The sequence below is a fragment of the Bidens hawaiensis genome, unplaced genomic scaffold, assembly GCF_021521415.1.
Source record: "Bidens hawaiensis isolate Kalapana, Puna unplaced genomic scaffold, B.hawaiensis_p1.1 tig00004357_1, whole genome shotgun sequence".
Classification (NCBI taxonomy): Eukaryota; Viridiplantae; Streptophyta; class Magnoliopsida; order Asterales; family Asteraceae; genus Bidens; species Bidens hawaiensis.
The window spans coordinates 372,439-394,643 of record NW_027491262.1 but is presented as its reverse complement, the minus strand read 5'-3'; the positions used below and the strand labels follow the sequence as shown (position 1 = coordinate 394,643).

The 22,205-nt window shown below is 36.3% G+C and overlaps 2 protein-coding genes, 1 non-coding gene and 2 pseudogenes across 3 annotated transcripts; 1 reads left to right on the top strand and 4 right to left on the bottom strand.

Moving 5' to 3' along the window:
* Positions 1–1,796: 1,796 nt before the first annotated feature.
* Positions 1,797–11,858, bottom strand: LOC143626360 (limonoid 21-O-acetyltransferse-like; annotated as a pseudogene).
* An 83-nt stretch (positions 11,859–11,941) lies between these two features.
* LOC143626359 (putative F-box/LRR-repeat protein At3g18150) lies at positions 11,942–13,734 on the top strand (annotated as a pseudogene).
* Positions 13,735–14,359: 625 nt separating this feature from the next.
* On the bottom strand, positions 14,360–17,915 carry LOC143626358 (D-2-hydroxyglutarate dehydrogenase, mitochondrial-like). The gene is made up of 15 exons (XM_077096482.1): positions 17,837–17,915; positions 16,842–17,161; positions 16,618–16,767; positions 16,456–16,526; positions 16,214–16,332; positions 16,050–16,145; positions 15,844–15,953; positions 15,697–15,777; positions 15,501–15,601; positions 15,315–15,423; positions 15,140–15,245; positions 14,957–15,042; positions 14,758–14,883; positions 14,583–14,677; positions 14,360–14,418 (listed from the first exon to the last, which is right to left on the bottom strand). The coding sequence occupies exons 1-14, from the start codon at positions 17,913–17,915 to the stop codon at positions 14,588–14,590; spliced, it is 1,644 nt and encodes a 547-aa protein (XP_076952597.1). The 3' UTR covers positions 14,360–14,418; positions 14,583–14,587.
* Positions 17,916–19,783: 1,868 nt separating this feature from the next.
* On the bottom strand, positions 19,784–21,820 carry LOC143626357 (protein FMP32, mitochondrial-like). The gene is made up of 7 exons (XM_077096481.1): positions 21,785–21,820; positions 21,264–21,399; positions 21,147–21,187; positions 20,678–20,754; positions 20,487–20,543; positions 20,233–20,299; positions 19,784–20,136 (listed from the first exon to the last, which is right to left on the bottom strand). The coding sequence occupies exons 1-7, from the start codon at positions 21,818–21,820 to the stop codon at positions 20,017–20,019; spliced, it is 534 nt and encodes a 177-aa protein (XP_076952596.1). The 3' UTR covers positions 19,784–20,016.
* TRNAK-CUU (transfer RNA lysine (anticodon CUU)) lies at positions 21,695–21,767 on the bottom strand. The gene has a single exon. It is a non-coding gene; the product is annotated as a tRNA-Lys (tRNA).
* Positions 21,821–22,205: the final 385 nt, after the last annotated feature.

Sequence of the window (22,205 nt, the reverse complement as noted above, 5' to 3'; positions counted from 1 at the left end):
TCATAAAATCAATATCATCTTTAATTAAAAACACACCTGTTGAGAGGATTATACTATTATACATTTATACTATATATTAAAGAAGAAACACTGCTACAATGTTTTCTTTAAAATAGAGTGCATATTGCATATTAGTTCTTGAATTTTAGATTGTTTCAATTTAGTTTCTCTAAGTTTTAAATTGTTTCGGTTTTGATCTATGGTATTTCTTTTGCTAAACTTTGTTTACTTTTTACTTTAGCATCCCAAAGTTTTCATGATTTTAGTATGTAACTTAACATGTGTTTTCCTTTCCATATAGTTTTTTGTTATTAGTTATACATTTAAGTTATTGATTCTTTGGTAATCTTTAGCATACGATATTTTAAAAACTTTAGTATGCCGTTACGACATGCTTATATTTTTATATGTCATGCCGTTAAAACGAAGTTGTATTCGCAACAAGTTATGTAAGTTCCGATGAAAACAGAGTTGTTTTCGCAATAGAATATTTTTTTGTATTGTAACCACATACCGAGTGTCGGTACCACATCAATGCCGTAATGAGTCGAACCAATACCAACCAAATCCTTTCGAGTTCCCGTGCAAAGCGCGTCGGGAACACTCTAGTATATATAAAAGTAAAACTTTAGCTACAGTATACTATAGTTCTTTCTAACTTTAGTCCCTTGAGCTTTAAGTTGTGTCGATTTGGCCCTCCAAAGTTTCTATGAGTCAAATTTGTGCGCTAACATTTGTTACAATTTTTTATTATTTATGTATTTAAGTTATTGATTCTTTTATCATATTTTACATATGATATTTGTAAAAATTTTTGAGTATGTTGTTATAATAAGTTGTTTATTATTATCTATGTCACGTCGTTAATTTATTTAGATATTGATTCTTTTATCATGTTTAACATACGATATTTGTAAAAATATTTGAGAATGTTGTTACAAGTTGTTAAAAGAGTTGTGTTCGCAACATAGCGGGTTTTTTTTCTTTTGTTTTGTTTTCTTTATTATTTTTTTTAATCTAGCCTATATACCAAGCGTCACTACAGCATCGATACTGCAATAAGCTGAACCGATATCCTCCAAGGTTTTTTATATTTAGATAAAATTTTATTTATTATGTAGAAGTGAATAATGGTTAGAATGTGTTTGCATATACGTGTTTTAACTTTTAGGTCGTCATTAAGTTCCTCACGAAGAATATACATTATGATATTGCAAGACTTTTAACCCGGAATGCCAATGGCGCATGTTTTGTTTTAAATTTTTAATTCGCCACCAACCTCATGACTATATATATAATCATGTGTTTGCCGATTTATATATTTATTATTCACCACTTGGTTTAGGAAGCCAATTAGTTTTGTTTCTTGTCTTAGTCTCCATATGTAAGATGATTAGGGCATCTTTGATTTTAAAGGGGGAATGGGCATAGTGGTTTGTTAAAAAGCAAACGGTTCGACTCGTCAACGTTGTTCCAAAATATAATAAATTAAAGAAATTATAAAGATGTCTTACTTATAAGCATTATCTGTCAATTCATTTAAATTTTATTAAACATGTTTACAGCAACTCCTTTGTCATCATTTGTAAGTTGATTATAACCTATTACACATGCATCAACCTTATTTGACTTGTCAACCCCTATAACCTGAATGGATATATAAACTGTTACATAAATCATATTTGCGTTATATCGTTTTAGATGTGTTTTAACATTGATGTCTTATAACACAAATAAATGCATACTGGAATGTAGATTGAACACACATACAACACTAGATGAATTAAAACACAAATTTAGGAGGTGAAGTCTAAGATATCGTGATCGCGTTCAAACACATACATGTCTTTCGGGTTCAAGCTTACCCAAGCTTCAATTCCATCACCATCTTTGTTATCCATTAAAGTCACCATCTCAGCTGAATTTCCTGCTTCACTTACCCAGTCGGGCTTACCCCAACCGAAATCCACCTTGTACATCGGAAACCGACACCAACTTGTAAATATGCTAAACTTGTTTTGCTTCAATTCTTCATAAACCAAAGCATAACATGCCTTTGCCTGTCTACATATCTCTTCACCACTTGCTTCTTGAAGCCACATGATAGCATTTCTTGTTGTGCCTTCTATCAGAGCCACAACATCACCAAATTCGCATTTGTTTTCGTTGTGCAAAAACCAAATCGGATACGGAGCCCATACGTTACCAAATGAGGTTTCCGACACGGGTGAGCTTGCCTTTCCTCTAAAATTCATGGCAGGGGCCAATAAACAGTTCCTACCATTTGGTCTATGGCAATAAGAGCCTTCCATATTGTAGAAACCACCTATGTTACCCGAGAATGTTCACCATGTTAAGCCGAAAATATCTACGGCTATTTTTGGCACTTATATCATAATTATTTTGTGAATATTTGTTAGTTTATGTTTGATTGTCTTTCCAAAGTATTCTCCTGATTTCACTCATCAGTTTGTATATTTATAGTTTGTACAATATTCAATGAAATCAAGGAATTATGTTATTTTACATGGTATCATACTCCACGGCCTGATCTCGATCACGCCTCCATCCTTCCTTCACTCTTTTCCAGCCACTTTCTCACCATCATGGGAGACGAATCTGATCCCAAACCACAGCCCCTTCACCCCGTTTACACCGTCACGAACATCCAACACAAGGTTCCTCCTCTTGACGGTACCGAAGTCACATACCCTACATGGGTCAAACTTTTCAAGCTTCATGCCATCGGGTACGATGTGCTAAACCACATCGACGGTTCGCCGGCACCCGAGAAAACGTCCACTAATTATTCTTCTTGGAAGAAAATTGATGCGGTTGTTTTACAGTGGATTTCTGGAACTCTCAAACACGACCTGCTAGTTCGTGTTCTTGAAGACGAGTCAACAGCATATGAAGCCTGGGAACGAGTCAAGACTTTGTTCCTGAATAACAAAGGTCCGCGAGCCGCGGCATTACAACATGAACTCACCAACTTGACCCTCTCCGCCATGCCGGATCTTGAAGCTTACTGTCAGCGTATCCGTTGTGACATCTGCCCCGATCCGACCCGACCCAGGTACCCGTTTCTCTGACCCGATCTCTTTCTTTTATGATTTAATATTTATTTATACTTATATTTTACTTTTAATAATAATATATATTTTCATTCCCGCCTCTTTCTCTCTCTTTCTCTCCGCCGTCCCGTCCCTCTCCTTCTCTCTTTCCGCCTTCTTTTCCCTCTTGTCGCCGTCCCGCCCTTACGCCTTGTTTCCCTCTTTTTCTTCTAACTCTTTGCTTGTCCTTTGTTCCTTCCCGCCTAAGGTTGTCTGCGCAGCTCCACGCGCCAGACCCCTTACAAGGAATCCTGCGTGAAGACCACCTGTTTCAGCGATACGCGAGACGAACTCTTCTCGCAGCGCGCTAAGAATTTTAATTCTTCTCGCAGCGCGCTAAGAACGGTAGTTCTTCCCGCGACGCGCTAAGGATTTGTAGTTCTTCTCGCAGCGCGCTAAGAATCGTAGTTCATCCCTCGACGCGCGAAGAATTATAGTTCCTCCCGCGGCGCGCTAAGAAATGTAATTCTTCCCGCGGCGCGCTTAGAAATGTAGTTCTTTCCGCGACGCGTTAAGGTTGGTTCCGTCTGCCTTCGCGCTCGCGCTCTCTTGACCTTCTGTGTCTGCCTTCGCGCTCGAGCCTTCTCGCGCTAAACCCTTTGAGTTTTCTTCTGTTTAATCTAGCCGTTTGCTTTTGTGTTGTCTTATCTTTTGTGCTGTTGACCTAATCTGCTTTATGTCTGAAAAGCCACTTTTGGCGCAGCATGCGCACCAACCCCATTGGTTGGCAGAAAAAGTGACTGACATTATCTTTTGAGATCTGCTTTTTCCATGCTTGACCAGTACCTTTTTCTGAACCGCCCATGCCTTTTTACTATTCCCTGTCAGCCTTTTTCTCTTTTTCCCTGCTGCCATATCTTTTGATATCTTTTGCTTTTGGAATCTTTTGCTTTTTGAGATCTTTTTCCCCTTTTCTAGGGATTGTGTTCCCTAGGGTTTCTCTATAAATAATAATAATATTTTTCTTAACACTACACACACAAAACACTTAATCTCTCCTATTCTCTCTTCCTCCTTGCTCTCTCTGCCGTCTTCCCCTTGCCTCCGTATTCCTCCCTGTTCTGCCCTGCTTTTCCGGTAATATATATTATATATAATAATTTACTTATTAATTATGCTAACTTATAATCAGGACTTAAAACAGATCATTAAAACAATAATCTTTAATTATAGGTTAACTTGTGCTTGTTTAAAGTTGGTTCTTGCTTTATCTTACACCGCATCGTTTATCAAGTGAGTAATCTCGTACCTAATCCCTTTTTATTTTTAATGTTTTGGGATGTTCATGTGTTCGTACAAACTTGAGTCTTAAACTTGTTTATGAACTTTAGTCGCGCAGTATCCCATGTGTTGAGGACGTTTACTTGGCTGTTTATTTGTATGTGTGTATCATTAACCGCTTTGTTCGGCCTATTCCGAAGTTTTCATGGATCCATTAGATGAACACGGGAGACCTATCGTTTACGGTTTTCTTTGTTTACACTTGCACAGATGTTTTCTCGTTTTTGTGCTCAATTGGGAGCACGGATTGAACTATGAACTATGAGCTATGATCTATTTAGGCTTGATCACAATCTGATTGCACCCTTGTTAAACACCAGACATACACGTGTTGCGCGCAGATTTATTGTTATCTATTATTATCTATTAAACTTGATTTCTCACCAACACGCAAGTGTTTGACGTTTATTTTAACACATGTTCAGGTTTGCAGTAGCTGTTTTGGAGCTTGTGGACACGTAGGAAGTTTTCTTTATTTTGGACCTAGATTAAAATGTATCAAGACAAGTTTTTGCTGTTCGAATATTATGATTTATAATATATTGATTTATGATGATTTATGTTATCGGTGTTTACTTTGCGCGTGCGCGAATGAATGTATTTATTAAATATTGACACCCAATAGTGTCACGAGTAATGAAACAATATGTGGCGCCCCGATGTATAATCCGCCTTTGGTCGGGGTGTTACATCCGTGAACTCTCCGATCAACTTACCGCGGTCGATTGTCCGATTAACAACACCCAACGAATCCTTTACCTGGTTCGCGGACTACCCCGTGAATACGATGCAGCTGCCTCAATACTTAATCAATTTCTTCCCCCATGGGAAGAAGCCATTGAACGATTACAATCCGAGGCTCGTCGGATCGCGGCTCGTGACACACTTTCTCCTACCCCCATGGTAGCCGCCACTGTCACATCACACCAAGATTCTAACAATCGGCGTGACAATAACCCTCCTCGTGACAATACCAGTCGACGGGGCAACCCACCCCGTGACAGTCACCCTCGTCGCGATTCCGGTCGTGAAAATAGCCGCCATGATAATAGTCGGTTCAACAATTATCGTGGTCAAAATCAGTCTCAAGCCAGAGGATACCCACCTTAACAATCTCAACCTGCACACTTCTGGGCTCATCCTCAAACTTATGGGCCTCCACTTGCTTATGGGCCATATTGGGCTCCACCTCCATGTCCCTTTCCCACTCAATCTTGGACTCAGCCATGGAATTACCAAAATCCAAGGCCCAACAAAAACCAATCAGCCCAATCACCACAATCCTCAGCCCAGGCTCACTTAACCGAAACTGACCCTCTCGAACCGACTCAGTTGGCGGATGCTATTCATGCTCTATCCGTGAATCCAGGTGGTGATCAGTGGCACATGGACACAGGTGCATCTTCTCATGTTACTTATGACCAAGGTAAACTTAATGCATTTTCCTCACATTCGCCAATATCGTCAATATTTGTAGGAAATGGCAATCGAATTCCAGTTTTAGGATCGGGAACCTCCACCATTCCTACATCCTCAAAATCATTACACCTAAAATCAGTCCTTTACAACCCGACCTTTATTAAAAATCTTATTTTTGTTCGTAAGTTCAATATTGATAATTGGACTTCCATTGAGTTTGACCCTTTTGGATTTTTTGTGAAGGATTTCAAGGATGGCACGATCCTGAGTCGTCACAATAGTACGAGTGATCTTTACCCGCTCACATCAAATGCTTCCGCCACCGCTTGTCTTGCTTCAACTCAAGATTCTCCATATTGGCACAATCGTCTTGGACACCCGGGTCAACCAGTTATGGAGTTTCTCCGTTCGAAGAATTTTATTTCTTGTAATAAAATAAACTCATCATTTGTTTGTCACTCTTGTCAATTGTCGAAACATAAACGTTTTCCTTTTTCTGATTCTACCAATTGCACTTTTTTACCTTTTTCTATTTTACATTGTGACTTGTGGACCTCCCCGATATTGAGTCATGCAGGTTATAAATATTATATGGTTTTGGTAGATGATTTCACTCAATACACATGGGTTTATCCATTAAAATTTAAATCTGAGACGTTCACTAAATTTACTCATTTTCATCAATTCGTCTCAACCCAATTTCACCTACCGATTAAATCTTTTCAATGCGATATGGGGGGTGAATTTGACAACACTAATTTTAAGAACTTTGCCACCCAACATGGTATGCAACTTCGCTTTTCATGTCCACACACTTCACAACAAAATGGGAAATCCGAGCGCATGATTCGGCGCCTAAACGAGATTATGTTCGCTCTTCTTACTCATGTCTCTCTTTCCTCCTCGTTCTGGGTCGAAGCACTCCCACACGGCTTCATATCTTCACAACATTCTTCCCACAAAATTACATAACAACCAAACCCCCACATCTCTCCTATACTTACGCCAGCCGTCTTATGACCACCTTCGCGTGTTCGGTTGCTTATGCTACCCAAACCTCTCTCCCACTCGCCCTCACAAACTTGCTCCAAGATCCGCACCATGTGTATTTCTTGGCTACCCGGCCAACTACCGTGGATACCGGTGCTTAGACATTTCCACGGGAAAAACCATTTTTTCCCGCCACGTCACTTTTGATGAAACTAACTTCCCTTTCGCCACTCCCTCTCAACCTCCCCCGTCACATTCTTTACTAGACCCCTCACCCATATTATTTTCCCCATTCACGCCTTTCCCCACTGTTAACACGCCCCTCCACCAACTAAATCCTTTTGCCAATGCAAATTCACCCACAAATGGTCCTTCCATCCCTCCACTACAAACTCATGACACATTCCCTAATAACCAACCACCTCCTAATACCCCACCATCTCTCCCTTCTCAATTCTCACACCCTCTAAATTACACAGACCCCAACCCGCCCCCACATCCACCCACCACATCCAATCACTCCATGCGCACTCGATCCCAACCCGCCCACCACATCCACCCCGCCTGCCTATGTCGCTTAACACACAAACTTCCCCACCCACTCCGTCTATATCTCAGTTACCCAAATCACATCTTACCGCTCTTACTGATCCCAACTGGAAGGTTGCCATGACTAACGAATATGAAGCTCTATTGGAAAATAACACTTGGGAACTTGTACCGAGACCCACCGATGCACCAATTATTCGTTGCATGTGGTTGTTTAAACATAAATTTAACGTCGATGGAACTTTGGAACGGCATAAAGCTAGGCTTGTCGTCAATGGCAAAAGTCAAACCGTGGGTCTTGACTGCGATGGGACATTTAGCCCCGTCGTTAAACCCACTACGATTCGTACGGTACTAAGTTTAGCGGTATTCAAGGCGTGGCCCATCCATCAATTGGATGTTAAAAATGCTTTCTTGCATGGGCATTTGAAAGAAACGGTATATATGTTTCAACCACCGGGGTTTTCCTCCGACACGCACCCTAACTTTGTTTGCAAACTTAATAAGTCTCTATATGGCTTAAAGCAAGCCCCGCGTGCGTGGTATCAACGATTTGCAGGTTTTCTCTCAACATGTGGATTCAAAAGTAGTGTTTGCGACACCTCGCTATTTATTTATCAAAAGGGTGACCAAATGGCTTGCTTACTCTTATACGTGGATGATATTATACTCACCGCATCTAGTGACACACTACTCCACAAAATAATCACATCATTATCCGCGGAATTCAAGATGACCGACCTCGGTAAATTACATAATTTCCTCGGTATCACCGTCGAACAACAGAAAACGGGTTTGTTTTTATCTCAGTCAACATACGCGGCCGACATTTTATCACGTGCCAACATGTCAACATGTAAACCTGCTAGCACTCCAGTCGAAATTGGGTCTAAATTGAGTGCTGCTCATGGTGTGTTATTTACTGATGGTTCTTTATATCGAACCCTTGCCGGTGCACTACAATATCTAACGATTACCCGGCCGGACATCTCATATGCAGTTCAACAAGTTTGTCTCTTCATGCATGCCCCGTGCGAGCCACACTTTCAACTTTTGAAACGGATCCTTCGCTACATTAAAGGTACATTATCGCATGGCCTCCTCATAACACCCTCCCCATCCACTAAACTGACAGCCTATTCGGATGCCGATTGGGGTGGGTGTCCCGACTCCCGCAGGTCAACCTCCGGTTACTGTGTGTATATGGGTGGAAACTTAATTTTGTGGTCCTCGAAACGTCAGCCTACAATCTCTCAGTCTAGTGCCGAAGCTGAGTATCGAGGAGTCGCCAACACCGTAGCCGAGATAAGTTGGATTCGCAATCTCTTACTTGAACTTCATGTCCCAGTTAGACATGCCACGATCGTTTACTGTGATAACATTTCAGCAGTCTATTTATCCGCCAACCCTGTGAACCATCAACGGACCAAACATGTAGAACTTGACATACACTTTGTAAGAGAAAAGGTTCGCCTCGGCACTCTTAAAGTTCTACACGTTCCAACTGATTACCAATATGCGGATATCTTCACCAAGGGACTACCTAAGCATTTATTCCAACGATTTCGTTCCAGTTTATGCCTCCGCTCTTCTACGGCTCAAACTGCGGGGGACTGTTAAGCCGAAAATATCTACGGCTATTTTTGGCACTTATATCATAATTATTTTGTGAATATTTGTTAGTTTATGTTTGATTGTCTTTCCAAAGTATTCTCCTGATTTCACTCATCAGTTTGTATATTTATAGTTTGTACAATATTCAATGAAATCAAGGAATTATGTTATTTTACACACCATTCATTAAACCGGCTTTTGCTCTTAGTTTCGATATAGAAGTCACGTTAAACCGAAACCTTTTTGTCACAGTCATATCTTCTTTCTCAACCAGAATGGATGAGTCTTCAAATAATGAATCTTTCGTCGATAGGAACATTTGATCAAGATTATCAAAAGTAGGTGCAAATTCACCATTGTCTCCACCCTTGCGGTTCATACTCGCCCACTGGTTAATAAACCTGACTAGGTTACATCCATCAGTGACTTGATGTGAAGCACTCACACCAATAGCAAGTGCACCACAAGCAAAGACATTGACTTGCACCGTTACCAACCAAGTTGTGCCTTGATCATTTGCACCTATGAGTTGAGTCATGTTATCAAACCCGGGACATATTTTGAGAAAATCATCCAGGCTTGTAGTCACTTGAGCCACCAAAAACTTTTCCCCTTGATCATTGCAATCAACTTCAAGCCCATCTTCTGTGAGTCTGCTAGCTAGTTTGATCAAAAAGAAAAACACCCATAGATAGTCAACTGTCTAGAGGAATCTAGATAGTGGGTATTGGGGGATAGTTTTTGTTTAATTAATTCATTAATGAGTGAGTTGACTTTCAGTTTCTTCCTTGAGTTGGATGGAATCTGGAATATAGCTAATCAAGTTTTATATATATAAATAGGTTATTGACCCGTGCACGACACGGGTGGTAATATATAAATCGTCAAGTAAATATATATACAAATTCAAACGATAAATTGTTTTTTAATATATTTTTTAAAACAACATGATTTTTAATTGCAATTCATATTCATACGCAAACAAAATACTTAAATACAGAAACTTACAACAAAATGACTTTATATAATAGAATGTTTACAAAGAAAATTTAAAACTTTAAAACATAAACTTTAAAAACTAATATTAATATAAAACAAACAAACAAACTTCATTAACATTATTCGGGAAAGCAAGCAAATCAGAATATAAGCATCCAGGAAAGATTCCTGATAAGCATCCAAGAATGATTCGGGCTTCTTTTATTCATGGACCGGGAACACAGTTGACGACATAAACATTCATATATCAATCTAACAAATATAGTGACTAACTGACTACGAAAACTAGTTTTACATTTCATGTAAAAAGTCCTGCACCCTCATAAACTGAAGCACATTCAAAGCTCATTTAAGAACCAGAGCCAGAACCAAATCTAAACCTTTTTAAAATGACATGTTTTGACCAGAATCAAATCGTTATGCTTTTAGAACTACCCATTTAAACACGAACCAAATCGGTATCCTTTAAATTAACCTGGTATGACCATAACCAAATCAATGCAATTTTAAAAAGACCCGTTGAAACCAAAATGAAATCGATGCCTTTTTATATTTACTCGTTGACCCGAACTAAACTGATACCCTTTTAAAATAACCCGTTTTGATCCTAGCCAAAGCAAATCAAAAAACATTTCTAAAATGACTCATTTTCATAAAAGAAAATAATAACACACTTGCAGATTAAGAAGAAAATGAAGGGTAACACAATCAACGTTCTTAGCTTTTGAAATCCTTTCTACCAAATGCGAATTCATTATTAGTGGTTGTGAAGATTCAAAAAAATATAAAGCTTCAATAACTTCAAAATACTTGAAAGTTGAAACCCATGTGAACCTTTCACTTAATTTGTGAACCTTCCATATTATTTCATTTTTCAATAGTCTTTACAATAGATACGAAACCAAACACCGAACAAACTAAATAAAAATTGAAACGAAACTAAATTGAAAAAAAAACTAAAACCGAAAAGCTAAATAAAACCAAATACCAATAAAACTAAAACAAAGCCGAAATGAAACTGAAAAACTAAAACCGATAAATCTGAAACCGAACCAAAAACAAAAATTGTAAAAACAGAAACAAAAAATGAAAAAAAGTTAAACCCGCCTAAAACGAAACTGAAACTAAACAAATGTATAAAAACTAAAACCGAAGAAAAACCAAAAACTGAAATGAAATCAAAATGAGAATAACTACCATGAAACAAACTTTGAAAAGAAAAACCTTATAGTTTTTAATTTATATTGAATTATATATTGAATGTGATTAAGTTGAATGATTTATTTTAATTTTGAATTATTTTATTAGTAAGAAATTATGTGAATAAATGTTATTTATGGAAATAATTATTGTTTTAATAGTATAGTAGATGTCATTTTTCCAAGCACAACCTGCTTAGAAACAGAAACAAGTTACATGACCTGTTTAGTGACACGATAAATATTAAATACAAAGTGAAATAAAAGTTTATAAAAGTCTTAACTAATAAATATACATAACCCTTAAGATATTTGAAACAAAAATCCATAATACTCTAAAATAAAATCATAGCGTCCATTAAGTAGAACATATATTTTATTTTAAGAAAATAATAATAAATAATATAAACAGTTTTAAACAAGTCATAATTAACAAGTTAACACGTATTTATAACTTTTAAACACGTCTTAAACGTGTAGACTTGTTTAAGAGATAAACCTCGTTAAGTTCAAACTCAAATTTGTTTATCTTGAAAATTGCTAGTAAATGAGTACATGTGGGCCCACTAGTCGATCATTAGTTCTCAATGAAGTCCCTAAACCCTCACGTAGTAATATTATTCTTCAAAGCGGCAGAGTAAAAATCAATCATCTTCTTCTTCAGAGCGTAAAATCTATTCTCACTTTTACTCATATTTTGTTCATATTACATTCTCACCAAATAATAATATAAATATTTACTCCCATGGAAACCATAACTTCTAAACTTGAACCCGAATGGATCAGATTTCACAGCTTCCTGAATTCATTCTTCATGACATACTCTCTTGTATTAATGGCTATCCCGCAGAGCTTGTTCGAATGAGTGTATTGTCTAAGACCTGGTTTCACCTAACCGCTTCTTTCCCGCATTTATATTTCAATATGGATCACTTTAAATCTTGAGAAACTTTTTTCAAGTATGTCAAGTATGTCAAGTATACCACATCTAGATTTTGCCATCAAAATGTTATCACTGCGCACACGCTCAAGGTCGTTGCAATCATGCATGACCATGCAAAGTTAGATATTGTTAACAAGTGCCTTGAGTTAGTTTTTAAGAGAGGCGTAAAAGTGTTGGGGATTGATACTACTGGAAATTTCGATATGTATCGTTTGCCTAACGCACTCTTATCTGTTTCCGCTTTGAAATCTTTGAGCATATGTGGATGTGAGTTGCCGTCTTCCTTGATGGTTGATGCTGTCAAGTTTAAGTATTTGATTTGCTTGAAACTTGAAAGCGTTTCGTTAGATGATGAAGTGATCACGTATCTCACCACTAGTTGTCCTCTTCTCGAAGAATTTTGTATTAAACATTGTCATGGCTTCAAAAGATTTTGTGTTTACGGGCATCAGAATCTTCAAAAGGTTGTGATTTACTATAAAACACGAGTTGAGAGAATAGATATTAAAGCTCCAAATCTATCTACTCTTGGGGTGGTAGATTGGGCCGAAAGAGGGGCACCACAAATGAACCTGGCTTCATGCAAAAAACTAAAAACTGTGGTTTACTATGGATGTCCCTTACCAGGCTCGAATTGTTTCACCGACTTCTTATCCAACCTCCCCTTTATTGAAAAATTGTTTTTGGCTCCTAATTATAAATGCAACAATCTCAAGTTGTTAAGCCCTTCCTTGAGGAAATTGGTGTTATGTTCAAATTTTGACTTGGAAGAAATTGAGTTGAGCACACCCAATTTGGTTTCGTTTAGTTACTTATTTAATGCTCATATTTTCAATCCTCGGGTATACAATGCAACCCGTTTGAAAGCGTGTATGCAATGTTATCCCAACGGTTGTATAGATGCTCTTTGGTTCTGGAAGTTGAGGCATTTTTTGGACAAGAAAAATGAATTTAAAGTTTTGAACTTGTATATAGTCAGGTTCGTTTCTGTGATCAATCATTTATGTGTTACTTTGTTGTGAACATTTATATATATTCATTCCAATTGTCTTGCAGAAATTCAGAGAGTTAGAGAAGCTAAAGACGACCGTGTTGGCTCCTTACGAATTGGAGCATGTTGAGCTACAACTTGAAAGCCATGAAAACTCATTGGCTCATATAGCTTTTGTGAATGCGGTACTTTGGTGTTGTCGTCCTCGATCTCTAACTTTAATATCATCCTTTCCTTTTGAAGAACAAAAAGATGTTGTCAAGGTAAGACTTTATTATTTGATGAAATGTTCATTATCCTTTATTGGATTTATTCTAGCAAAGATGACTCGTTATTTATTAATGTTCTTCAGTTTACATACAAGAAGCCACTTGAACAAGAACTTCAGGGCCATACCGATATTCAGGTTGTGTTGCCTTCTTCTTCATTGTTGATGGCATTACCTCGTGAAGAAAAAGCAATTAGTTTCATAAAGAAAGAAGGTACTAATTTTATAAACACATTATTTACCTCACTTGTTAATATCAAATCTCGCTTGTTAATATCAAACCAGTCGTCCAAGAAGAAGCAGGCAATCAAACATACGCGGATACGAAGAATTTCTGTTGCTTTGGATTTGGGAGGTTAATGGTTTAGACTTTATGGTGAAAATTGATAAATTTGAACTAATTGGAGTTAATCTTTTATAAATATATTATATGCTATATATTAGATACTTAGTAGTAAGCGTACCAGTGTATGATGTATTTGTTATGGTGTATGTAATGCGTATAATAGTAAGCAATATCTTGAAAAAAAAAAACCAATCTAGACCTTCAATATCCAACAAGTTGTGCTGGAGAACAAAATCACCTTATGTCACAGTGGGACCAATGTAATTTCCTTTAAAGAACTACTAAGGTGCGATTCAACCCAAGCCAACCAACCATAGTTATGCACTTTTAGTTAAACCATAACGCATAGTCTAATATAGTTTTTGTCAGATAAAGTGAGAGGGCGCATAACCACCTCATCTGTCATAGATAAAAAAATATGTACAGTGTTTATGTGGTTCTCTTCACTTAAACTTAGACCGTAGGCAAATTTGGGTCAAAATACCCATTTTTATCATGGTTTCTGTCTCCTTGGTCGCCTCTCTATTCGCAAACAATGTCTAGCACAATCCCTCACAAGATTCAAAGTAAAATAAAATAAAAAACAAGCAAACAAACAAAAAAACTTTAAGAAGAACCATCTTAAATTGTTATCATTTAACTTAAAAATCTAGCATGTGCTCCAAGGAAACTTGCAGATGGTTGGTTGTGCTTTCATATGTGCATCCTGCACATTTCTAAAATCAGTAAGCAGACCTTCATTGTCACACTTCAACAGAACTAAGACTATTTTTCGAGTATCTAAATACCCTTCGGTAAAACACAAAATAAAATAATAATAATAATAATAATAATAATAATAATAATAATAATAATAATAAAGTCTCTAACCTGAATTAGGATACCAATGATGATGGAATAACTTTGTAAGGATTCAATATTCCATTAGGGTCCCACAGTTTCTTGATTGAAGCCATAAGTTGTACCTGCACAAGTGAAACTTTGTTTTAACTATCTTTTATAAATAATAATAATAATAATAATAATAATAATAAAGTAGACTCACAGTTTCAGAAGACTTGCTGTAGTAGATCTTTTCAGCTTTCATCAGACCTAGCCCATGTTCAGCACTAATACTCCCACGATGTCGGGATGTCCATTCATACACAAAAGGTTCAATTTGTGCCAAAATCTGCACATTTATATAAAACTGAGAAAAAAAAAATCATATTTATACTTTAATGAAGCGAGAAAATGAATCTTACATCATCATCATACTTTGGAGCCGACACGTTTAAATGGAGATTACCATCTCCAAGATGACCATATCCCACTACATTTGCAGCATCACCTATTCATTTATGTTATTCAAAATTAAATTAGGATATAATAACAGACTGAGATAACTTATTAGGATATATATAACAAAATAAATCATTATGGGTTACCGAGACGTGTGCGCATCTCCTCAACAAGATCATACATCTTATCAACAGGTATTGATAGATCATACTTGTATACAGCTCCAGCTTTCATTAATGCTTCTGAAATACCCTGAAAACAAGCATATAAAATTAGCATATTAAAAGTGATAATATAAATTATAACCATCAGGTCTCAAACCTCACGAATATGCCAAAAGGATGATGCTTGACTAAAATCCTGTGCAAGGGCGCCATCAGATACCAGACCACTTTCCATTGCGTGAAGAAGAAACGCCTCGAGTTTCTCCCTTAATATTTATATATAAGTTTGTAGACTGGTCAAGCTAAAGTAATTAAAATTATATACTATATAGTAGTAAATTACTTGTCATTTGATTCATTGCTGCCTGTTGTCTCAATGAGAACATAGAAGTTATATATTGAGGATGGTAATGGATTCCGGACACCGTCTAGATGGTCAAGAACCTGTAAAACATATAATAAAAATAACAATAATAATAATAAACTGAAATTTACATTTAAACATGACACCAAAAATAGCAGACTATATTAATACTTACCAGATTCATTGCTTGTGCATCAAGAAACTCAAATGCAGATAATATTTCACCGAGTCTCCTTTTAGCTTGAAATAGAAGTTTCTGATAACAAACATACGTGATTAATTAGTTTAAACATGTATAATATCAGGAAATAATATTATTTACCTGGCAATTGATATAATCTTGGCAAGCAAGAAAAGCTATATTTACTGCAGACAACTTTGGAGGTGTGAGTATTGAAACCTTTGTTATGATACCCAAAGACCCTTCACTTCCTGTAAATAGATATAATAACATTGTATCAGCCAGATAATAATATACTAATACACTATAATTATGATTATGTATAAAGTATTAAAGTTGAGTCACGCCTATAAACAAATGCTTCAAATCGTAACCAGTATTATCTTTTCGCAAAGTCCCGAGCATATCAATCACACTACCATTCGCCAAAACAACCTCAAGCCCTGAAACATAACTCCTTAATTCTACAAAATTTTCAAACTTTAAATGAAATTAAATGGAAAAGGCATACCAAGAACGGTTCCGTGAAGAGATCCATAACGTACTAAACGCAACCCTCCAGCGTTCGTAGAAATATTTCCACCAATTTGACAGCTTCCCTTTGCACCTAAATCTAATGGCATAATAAATCTGAAACAAGAAACAAATTAGAATGTCTCACCATATTGTTTAGAATGAGGATAATAATAATAATAATGATAATAATAATAATAATAAGTGGTTGACTTTTCATAATGCAAAGTACTGTCTCACCCTTGTTTGTCTAGGAAAGAAATGAGATTTTCCAGTATACATCCGGCTTCACATACCAGTACACCACTAACCTGCAAAGGTATTAAAACTCGCATATTTTTGACAAGCATATGACTAATTAAAAGCTTTGGATTAAAAATATGAGAAGACTAACCTACCTACCTCATCAAAGGAAATAATATTATTCATACGCCGAGTGCTAATAATAATCTCATCAAACACAGGTACACTTCCTCCAACAAGACCCGTGTTTCCACCTTGAGGAACAACTGCCAAACGTCTCGAATTGCAATACTCAAGAATTTGAGATAACTGCAGTCATTACACGCGATTCAGACTCACACAATAACATAAATATCCATTTCTAAAAGCAAGAAATTATATACCTCTGTGGTGTTCTCAGGTTGCAGCATAAGCTTGCTTGAGCCTTTATATTTATGCATCCAATCCGTGTTTGCAGTTTGCAGTTCTTCATGGTCTTGAATAACTTTTTTTGCTCCTAATATCTTCTCAAAATGGATCAGATCACCATTATTAATAGTTGAAAACCTAGGGTTTCTTTGAACTATGGTGAAGGCCAGTGATCCAAACTTTCTGTGATGAATTGCAGACAAATTTTGTATGTGACTAGAAGACAATTTCTGAAGATAACTTGCAGAAAACCGGTTTAGAGGTACAGATGCACAATGATGTGTAAAACCTGCAACTATTGCCAATAAAACAGTTCAATCAAAAAGCAAAAACTAATGTCAAGGTTTCTCCCAGTGTTGTAAAAATCAGGATTAATCGCTGATTAATTGCTAGTTGGTGGTGATAGCCATCTCCCGAGCCAACGGGTTGAAAACGGTCATCGGGTCAACAACTAATGGACCACATTGTCATCTTTATTTTTAAATTCTGCAACTTAATGGATTTTGAGTTAAAACTGATTCTCCATTGCTAATCCAAGGTAGCAACTTAGATGGTGTTCTTTGGAAACTAATCACACTTTCAGGTGGTGTTTTCTGTTCCTAAACTCGTATTAGATTGCTCTTCGGTTGGACTCGTGTGGTGTTTTCTGTATCCTAATTCAACCGTTCTGAATCATAAAATTTCTATCTGTTCATACTCTGATTTCTATCATCTCAGGGCTTTCTACCCGAAAAGAAAAACACAACAAGCTAACAATAAAGATTAAAATGTGGCTTTGTTAGTTCGGGAGATGGTTATGAGGCTATCGGGTTGATTACTGATTAATTTTCAGCTAATTGGTGCAACTAATTTCCTTTGTTTATTAATCCTAATTAGTAATTAACAACAAATCATAATAATAAAGTTAAAGCTAGAAACAATTAACAGGCAAAGTGCATGCTCAGATGCAAGTAAATTAGGGTTAATTTACCGGAAGTGCTGATGCTGATGTTGCCACACCAGCAGTTGCAAGCGTGAATCTTGAAGAATCTAAGGATCCCAAATTTCATAGTGATCAAGAGCTTAACGAAGGGGAGATTATTTGCAGTTTAAACACGGAAGACACTGATGATATTTTCTTGCTGGTTCTATTGGTCCGTTAGCCTCGTCATCACACAAGAAGGATGTGGCTTTGTTAGTTCGGGAATGGAAAGAAGGAGAAAGATGCTAGTAAAGTTGAACTAAAGGTATATATATTACATATGATTTCATCACACTAAAGCTTTCATTATCTGATTTTGGTTTTTAACTCATGTAAACAGGGTCTCTGGCTGATGTAAAATCGGTGAATAATACTTATGTCAGTGAGAAAAACTCCGAGAGTGATGATGACATACCCTGTTTTTCCGATGTTGAACCTATGGTAAATTTTTATAACACCATTGTTCATATTATCATTTTGTTTTATATGTTTTACACATTTTAATGGTTGATGTATTCATTTTATTGTTTCAGATACTTGAAAAGGACTTGGTCCATGGTCGCCAGTGTATCACAAATGAAGGTAATGCTTATGGTGTTGTACACAACTTCTTATTAGCATTTGGTGTCATTTTCTTATTATCATTAGTTTTTCCAATCTGCAGTTGCAAGGTATAAAACCAAGAATGCTAAAAGGATGATAATGAGGCTGGAACAAACAGCCCATTCTTCGTTTCAAAGATTCATGTCATCATCGCATGAGGCCCTTGCCATCTTTTACAGCCGTCGTTTGACTTACTATATCAAGAAAACCGAGGTATTCAGATTATTATTATATTACTATTTAAAAAAATATATGACCAACTGAAGACAGTTTATGTTATAGGTTACAATTGGAAGATCTACCGAAAACATTGAGGTTGATATTGATCTAAGAAAAGAAGGTCGTGCTAATATAAGCATTCTTTCACCTTGCATAGTCTCATACTAGACGCAACTTTTCTTATAGTAACTAATTCATTTGCATGCCTCTGACTTTTCATTTTCCTAAGATACATTTTTGTATGCTTGGTGTGCACTACCGTATTGATCATAATAGACTCGTTTGTCTTCGACTGAATCAAATAACCTTGTGATGAACGTCCTAGACATCAGGGTAATCGGTCACTTAGCTAGAACATTACTGATTTCCACCCAAACAAACTCACTTAGCTAGAACATTCCTGATTTTCCACCCAAACAAACTCAGATCATTATGACTTATTAAAACCAGTTTACCTCCATCAAAATGAACTTGATAATTTCTCTCCTTAGTTTTCAAAGGTTGATACAATGAACCAAAGAAAATAACGCTTATTATTAATAATAAGTATCAAAACAAAAATATCAAACAGCACCAGTGGTCTAGTGGTAGAATGGTACCCTGCCACGTTACAGACCTGGGTTCAAATTTATTTTTACCTTTTTTCCCCTTTTACACCATCACCAAATTCTATTTTATAACTAAAAACTTAGCAATCAAACGTTTTATGCTCATTAGCTTGATTGACATCAGTCTCACTAACTAAAAACTATTCACGATAAACCACAATATATTACGGGTTTGTAGACTATTCTTACACTATTCACGTTTCGACAATATACTTGTTTATTGCTTGTAAAAGAGGTATGCACAATTAAACTACTTTCATAAGACAAATTACGGTCTGCTAAAGAATCAATTTTAAGTAAAGTTGTGAATTGTGACATATGTGTAATGTGAGAAAATGGAAGAAAGATGCACAGAGTGATGTTGTTACATAACAACCTTATCTATCACACATAAATCAACAAATACATAGTTGATGCAAAATAGTCCATAACTTAAGCCTTTATGCTCAGATACATCCTAAAAAATGGCATTTGGCTCACATTAAGCTTAAAAATAACAAAATTAAATAAACCAGAAATAAAAAACAAACAAACAAACTTTGATAACTGTTTCATTATGGTCATATTGGTGCAATTACTTCAACATGCCAAAATAAGTGAAGTAAAGACCAAGAATAACCAACCTATCATGGTTATATCAGTTTATTTATGCTACATATTTCACCAATTGATCACGAGCAGCATAAAACAAGCGTGAAGCTAACCATGGTTTCATCTCTATGTGCTAATGCTAATCATTGCAAGTAGCAAGATTGCAGTTTACATGAGTATCCGCACCACCGCCAAACCAACAGCAGAAATCGAGACAAGGGTACCTATGCAGTACTTGATCACATCATATTTAGCTGCTTCCAGTTGTGCCCTTAATGAATGTATTTCCTGTTATTTTTTAAGATGTCCAAGAATAAAAAGTCACATTTTGGTCAAAGTCATAGCCTTTTGATGAAAGCAGACAAAAAGACGGTGTGTACTCACCCGATCAAGCTTGTTTGTGAGGTTAGCAGTTTCTTGGTTTTGGTTTGCTAGTTCATCCCGAATTCTCCTGCATTTATCACTCACTAATAAGTAATAATCTGACTTTGTGCAACATTAGTAAGCTCGGTGGATTGGCTTCTTGAACCAATTTGGTTCCTTTTAACAACAATTTGTTAGAAAAATGTTGATTCTTGAAAATAACTATTAGTTTAATCAAAAAGTTAAAAAGAAAAAAAAAAGATGGATCTTGTTACCCTCTTTCAAGATTCAAATCCAGACGCAGTCCAGCAGTGACTTTGTCTATTTCATACCTATGTAACAAGTAACAACGAAAATTAGTATTTTTCAAGTTACAAATAAAGTTTTTATAGATTTGAAATCATATAAAATTGTAATAGTTTGTTTATCACAAAAACATGGATCAATAGTCAATTATGCATAATACCTCAACTCACTGCGCATCTTCTCGATATCATTCCTCAACTTCTCCGTCTCGCGTTGCAACAACGAGAAATGGTTTTCCTAAAAAAAGTCCCAAAAAATGTCAACTAACTGGATGAACAAATTCCAAGAATTCAAACAAATGCACGTAACCAACGCCTGTTACTTGTGCGTACCATAACCGGGTTAAGCGTTTTCCTTCCCTGGTACGCGTAACCAAAGCAAGAACAATGCTCAAAATCGGTACCGAAAACGAGAAGTAAAGCTGAAATGTACAGTAATTAAAAAAAAAACAAAAACAAAACATTTTTTAAACCAATCCATTCCTAACTAGAAACCTGTTTTGAGCCGACCCATTTCCGTTCTGACCCGTTTGGCAGTCCTAATAGTGATAACTTAAAATTTTGAACTTCATCTAAGAAGATTGAAAATGATCATGAAATACATATAAGAAAACTGAGTAAAGAAATGACCTGAGAGCTCTGCACTTGAGTCTTGAACTTGCCCAAGTCATCTCAATCTAAACAAATATATAATAAAACCAATCACAAAAGCAAAAAGCAACAAAATTTATTAACAGCAAAACAAACCCACCCTTTGCATTTCGGCTTTTGTAACAAAGGATTGAGCCACATTCTCCAAGCTATCATTCAACACTTGCGTAATTGCTGACGTGATCGCTTCAGCTTGCTTCGACGGCACGCCTTGTCCTTCTAATCTCCTAACCTAAAATAAAAGGACCAAACCAACCAAAAACCCCTATTATTATTATTGGATTAGTGGCCTGAACGAATCGGAGCTTCGTTCCACAAGGATGCAGGCCATTAAACGATAATTGATTGACTGGTGGGTATTGGTATTGATCAACAAATAAATAAGCTTTCAAACAAACACGAATTCAATTGAATGAAAACCCAGATTTTCTTGATTGGATTTTGAACAAGAATGAAAGAAAGATTGGATTATGTTTATTATTGGGAGTCCACAAGAAATGGATTTTGGTTTATTTTAAAAGGTTGTACGCCCACCGTGGGGCTCGAACCCACGACCACAAGGTTAAGAGCCTTGCGCTATACCAACCGAGCTACACGGGTTTTTTGTCTTCTAGTACCCGTGCAGGTATTATTGATATCAGTCTCCAACCCATTTACGTATTAACCGGTCATTTGTTATGAATGTTTTTTTGTGAGTTATATGGTCTAACTTTTTTTCATTTTTATTTTTCAAATATAAATAACATAATCTCATAGTTATAGTAAACTGTCAAAATATAACTTTTAAACACTTTGTAATATAAATCCAGATCTCCAAGTCTGGTTCGTGAACCGGTAGTTAGGAATGTAGGATGACCAGTTTGATATCCGGTTATATAAACATCAAAGAGTATTAACACTTTAAAAGTAATTGAAGTGTCAAAATGTCACATGGGTACAGCTATGTTAAGACAAATGACATCAAAATAATGATAATTGCAAACATAATTAATTGTGATAATTATAATCAATATAAGTGATAAATCCATAAGTTGTTTA

Coding starts and splice junctions, on each gene's coding strand:
- LOC143626357 (XM_077096481.1), bottom strand. CDS start 21,820: ATGGGTTGGAGACTGATATCAATAATACCTGCACGG. Junction 21,400..21,784: donor TATCAATAATACCTGCACGG/GTACTAGAAGAC, acceptor CTTTTATTTTAG/GTTAGGAGATTAGAAGGACA. Junction 20,137..20,232: donor TCACAAACAAGCTTGATCGG/GTGAGTACACAC, acceptor AAAAAATAACAG/GAAATACATTCATTAAGGGC.
- LOC143626358 (XM_077096482.1), bottom strand. CDS start 17,915: ATGAAATTTGGGATCCTTAGATTCTTCAAGATTCACGCTTGCAACTGC. Junction 15,424..15,500: donor AGCAATGAATCAAATGACAA/GTAATTTACTAC, acceptor ATAAATATTAAG/GGAGAAACTCGAGGCGTTTC. Junction 15,043..15,139: donor GGAGATGCGCACACGTCTCG/GTAACCCATAAT, acceptor ATAAATGAATAG/GTGATGCTGCAAATGTAGTG.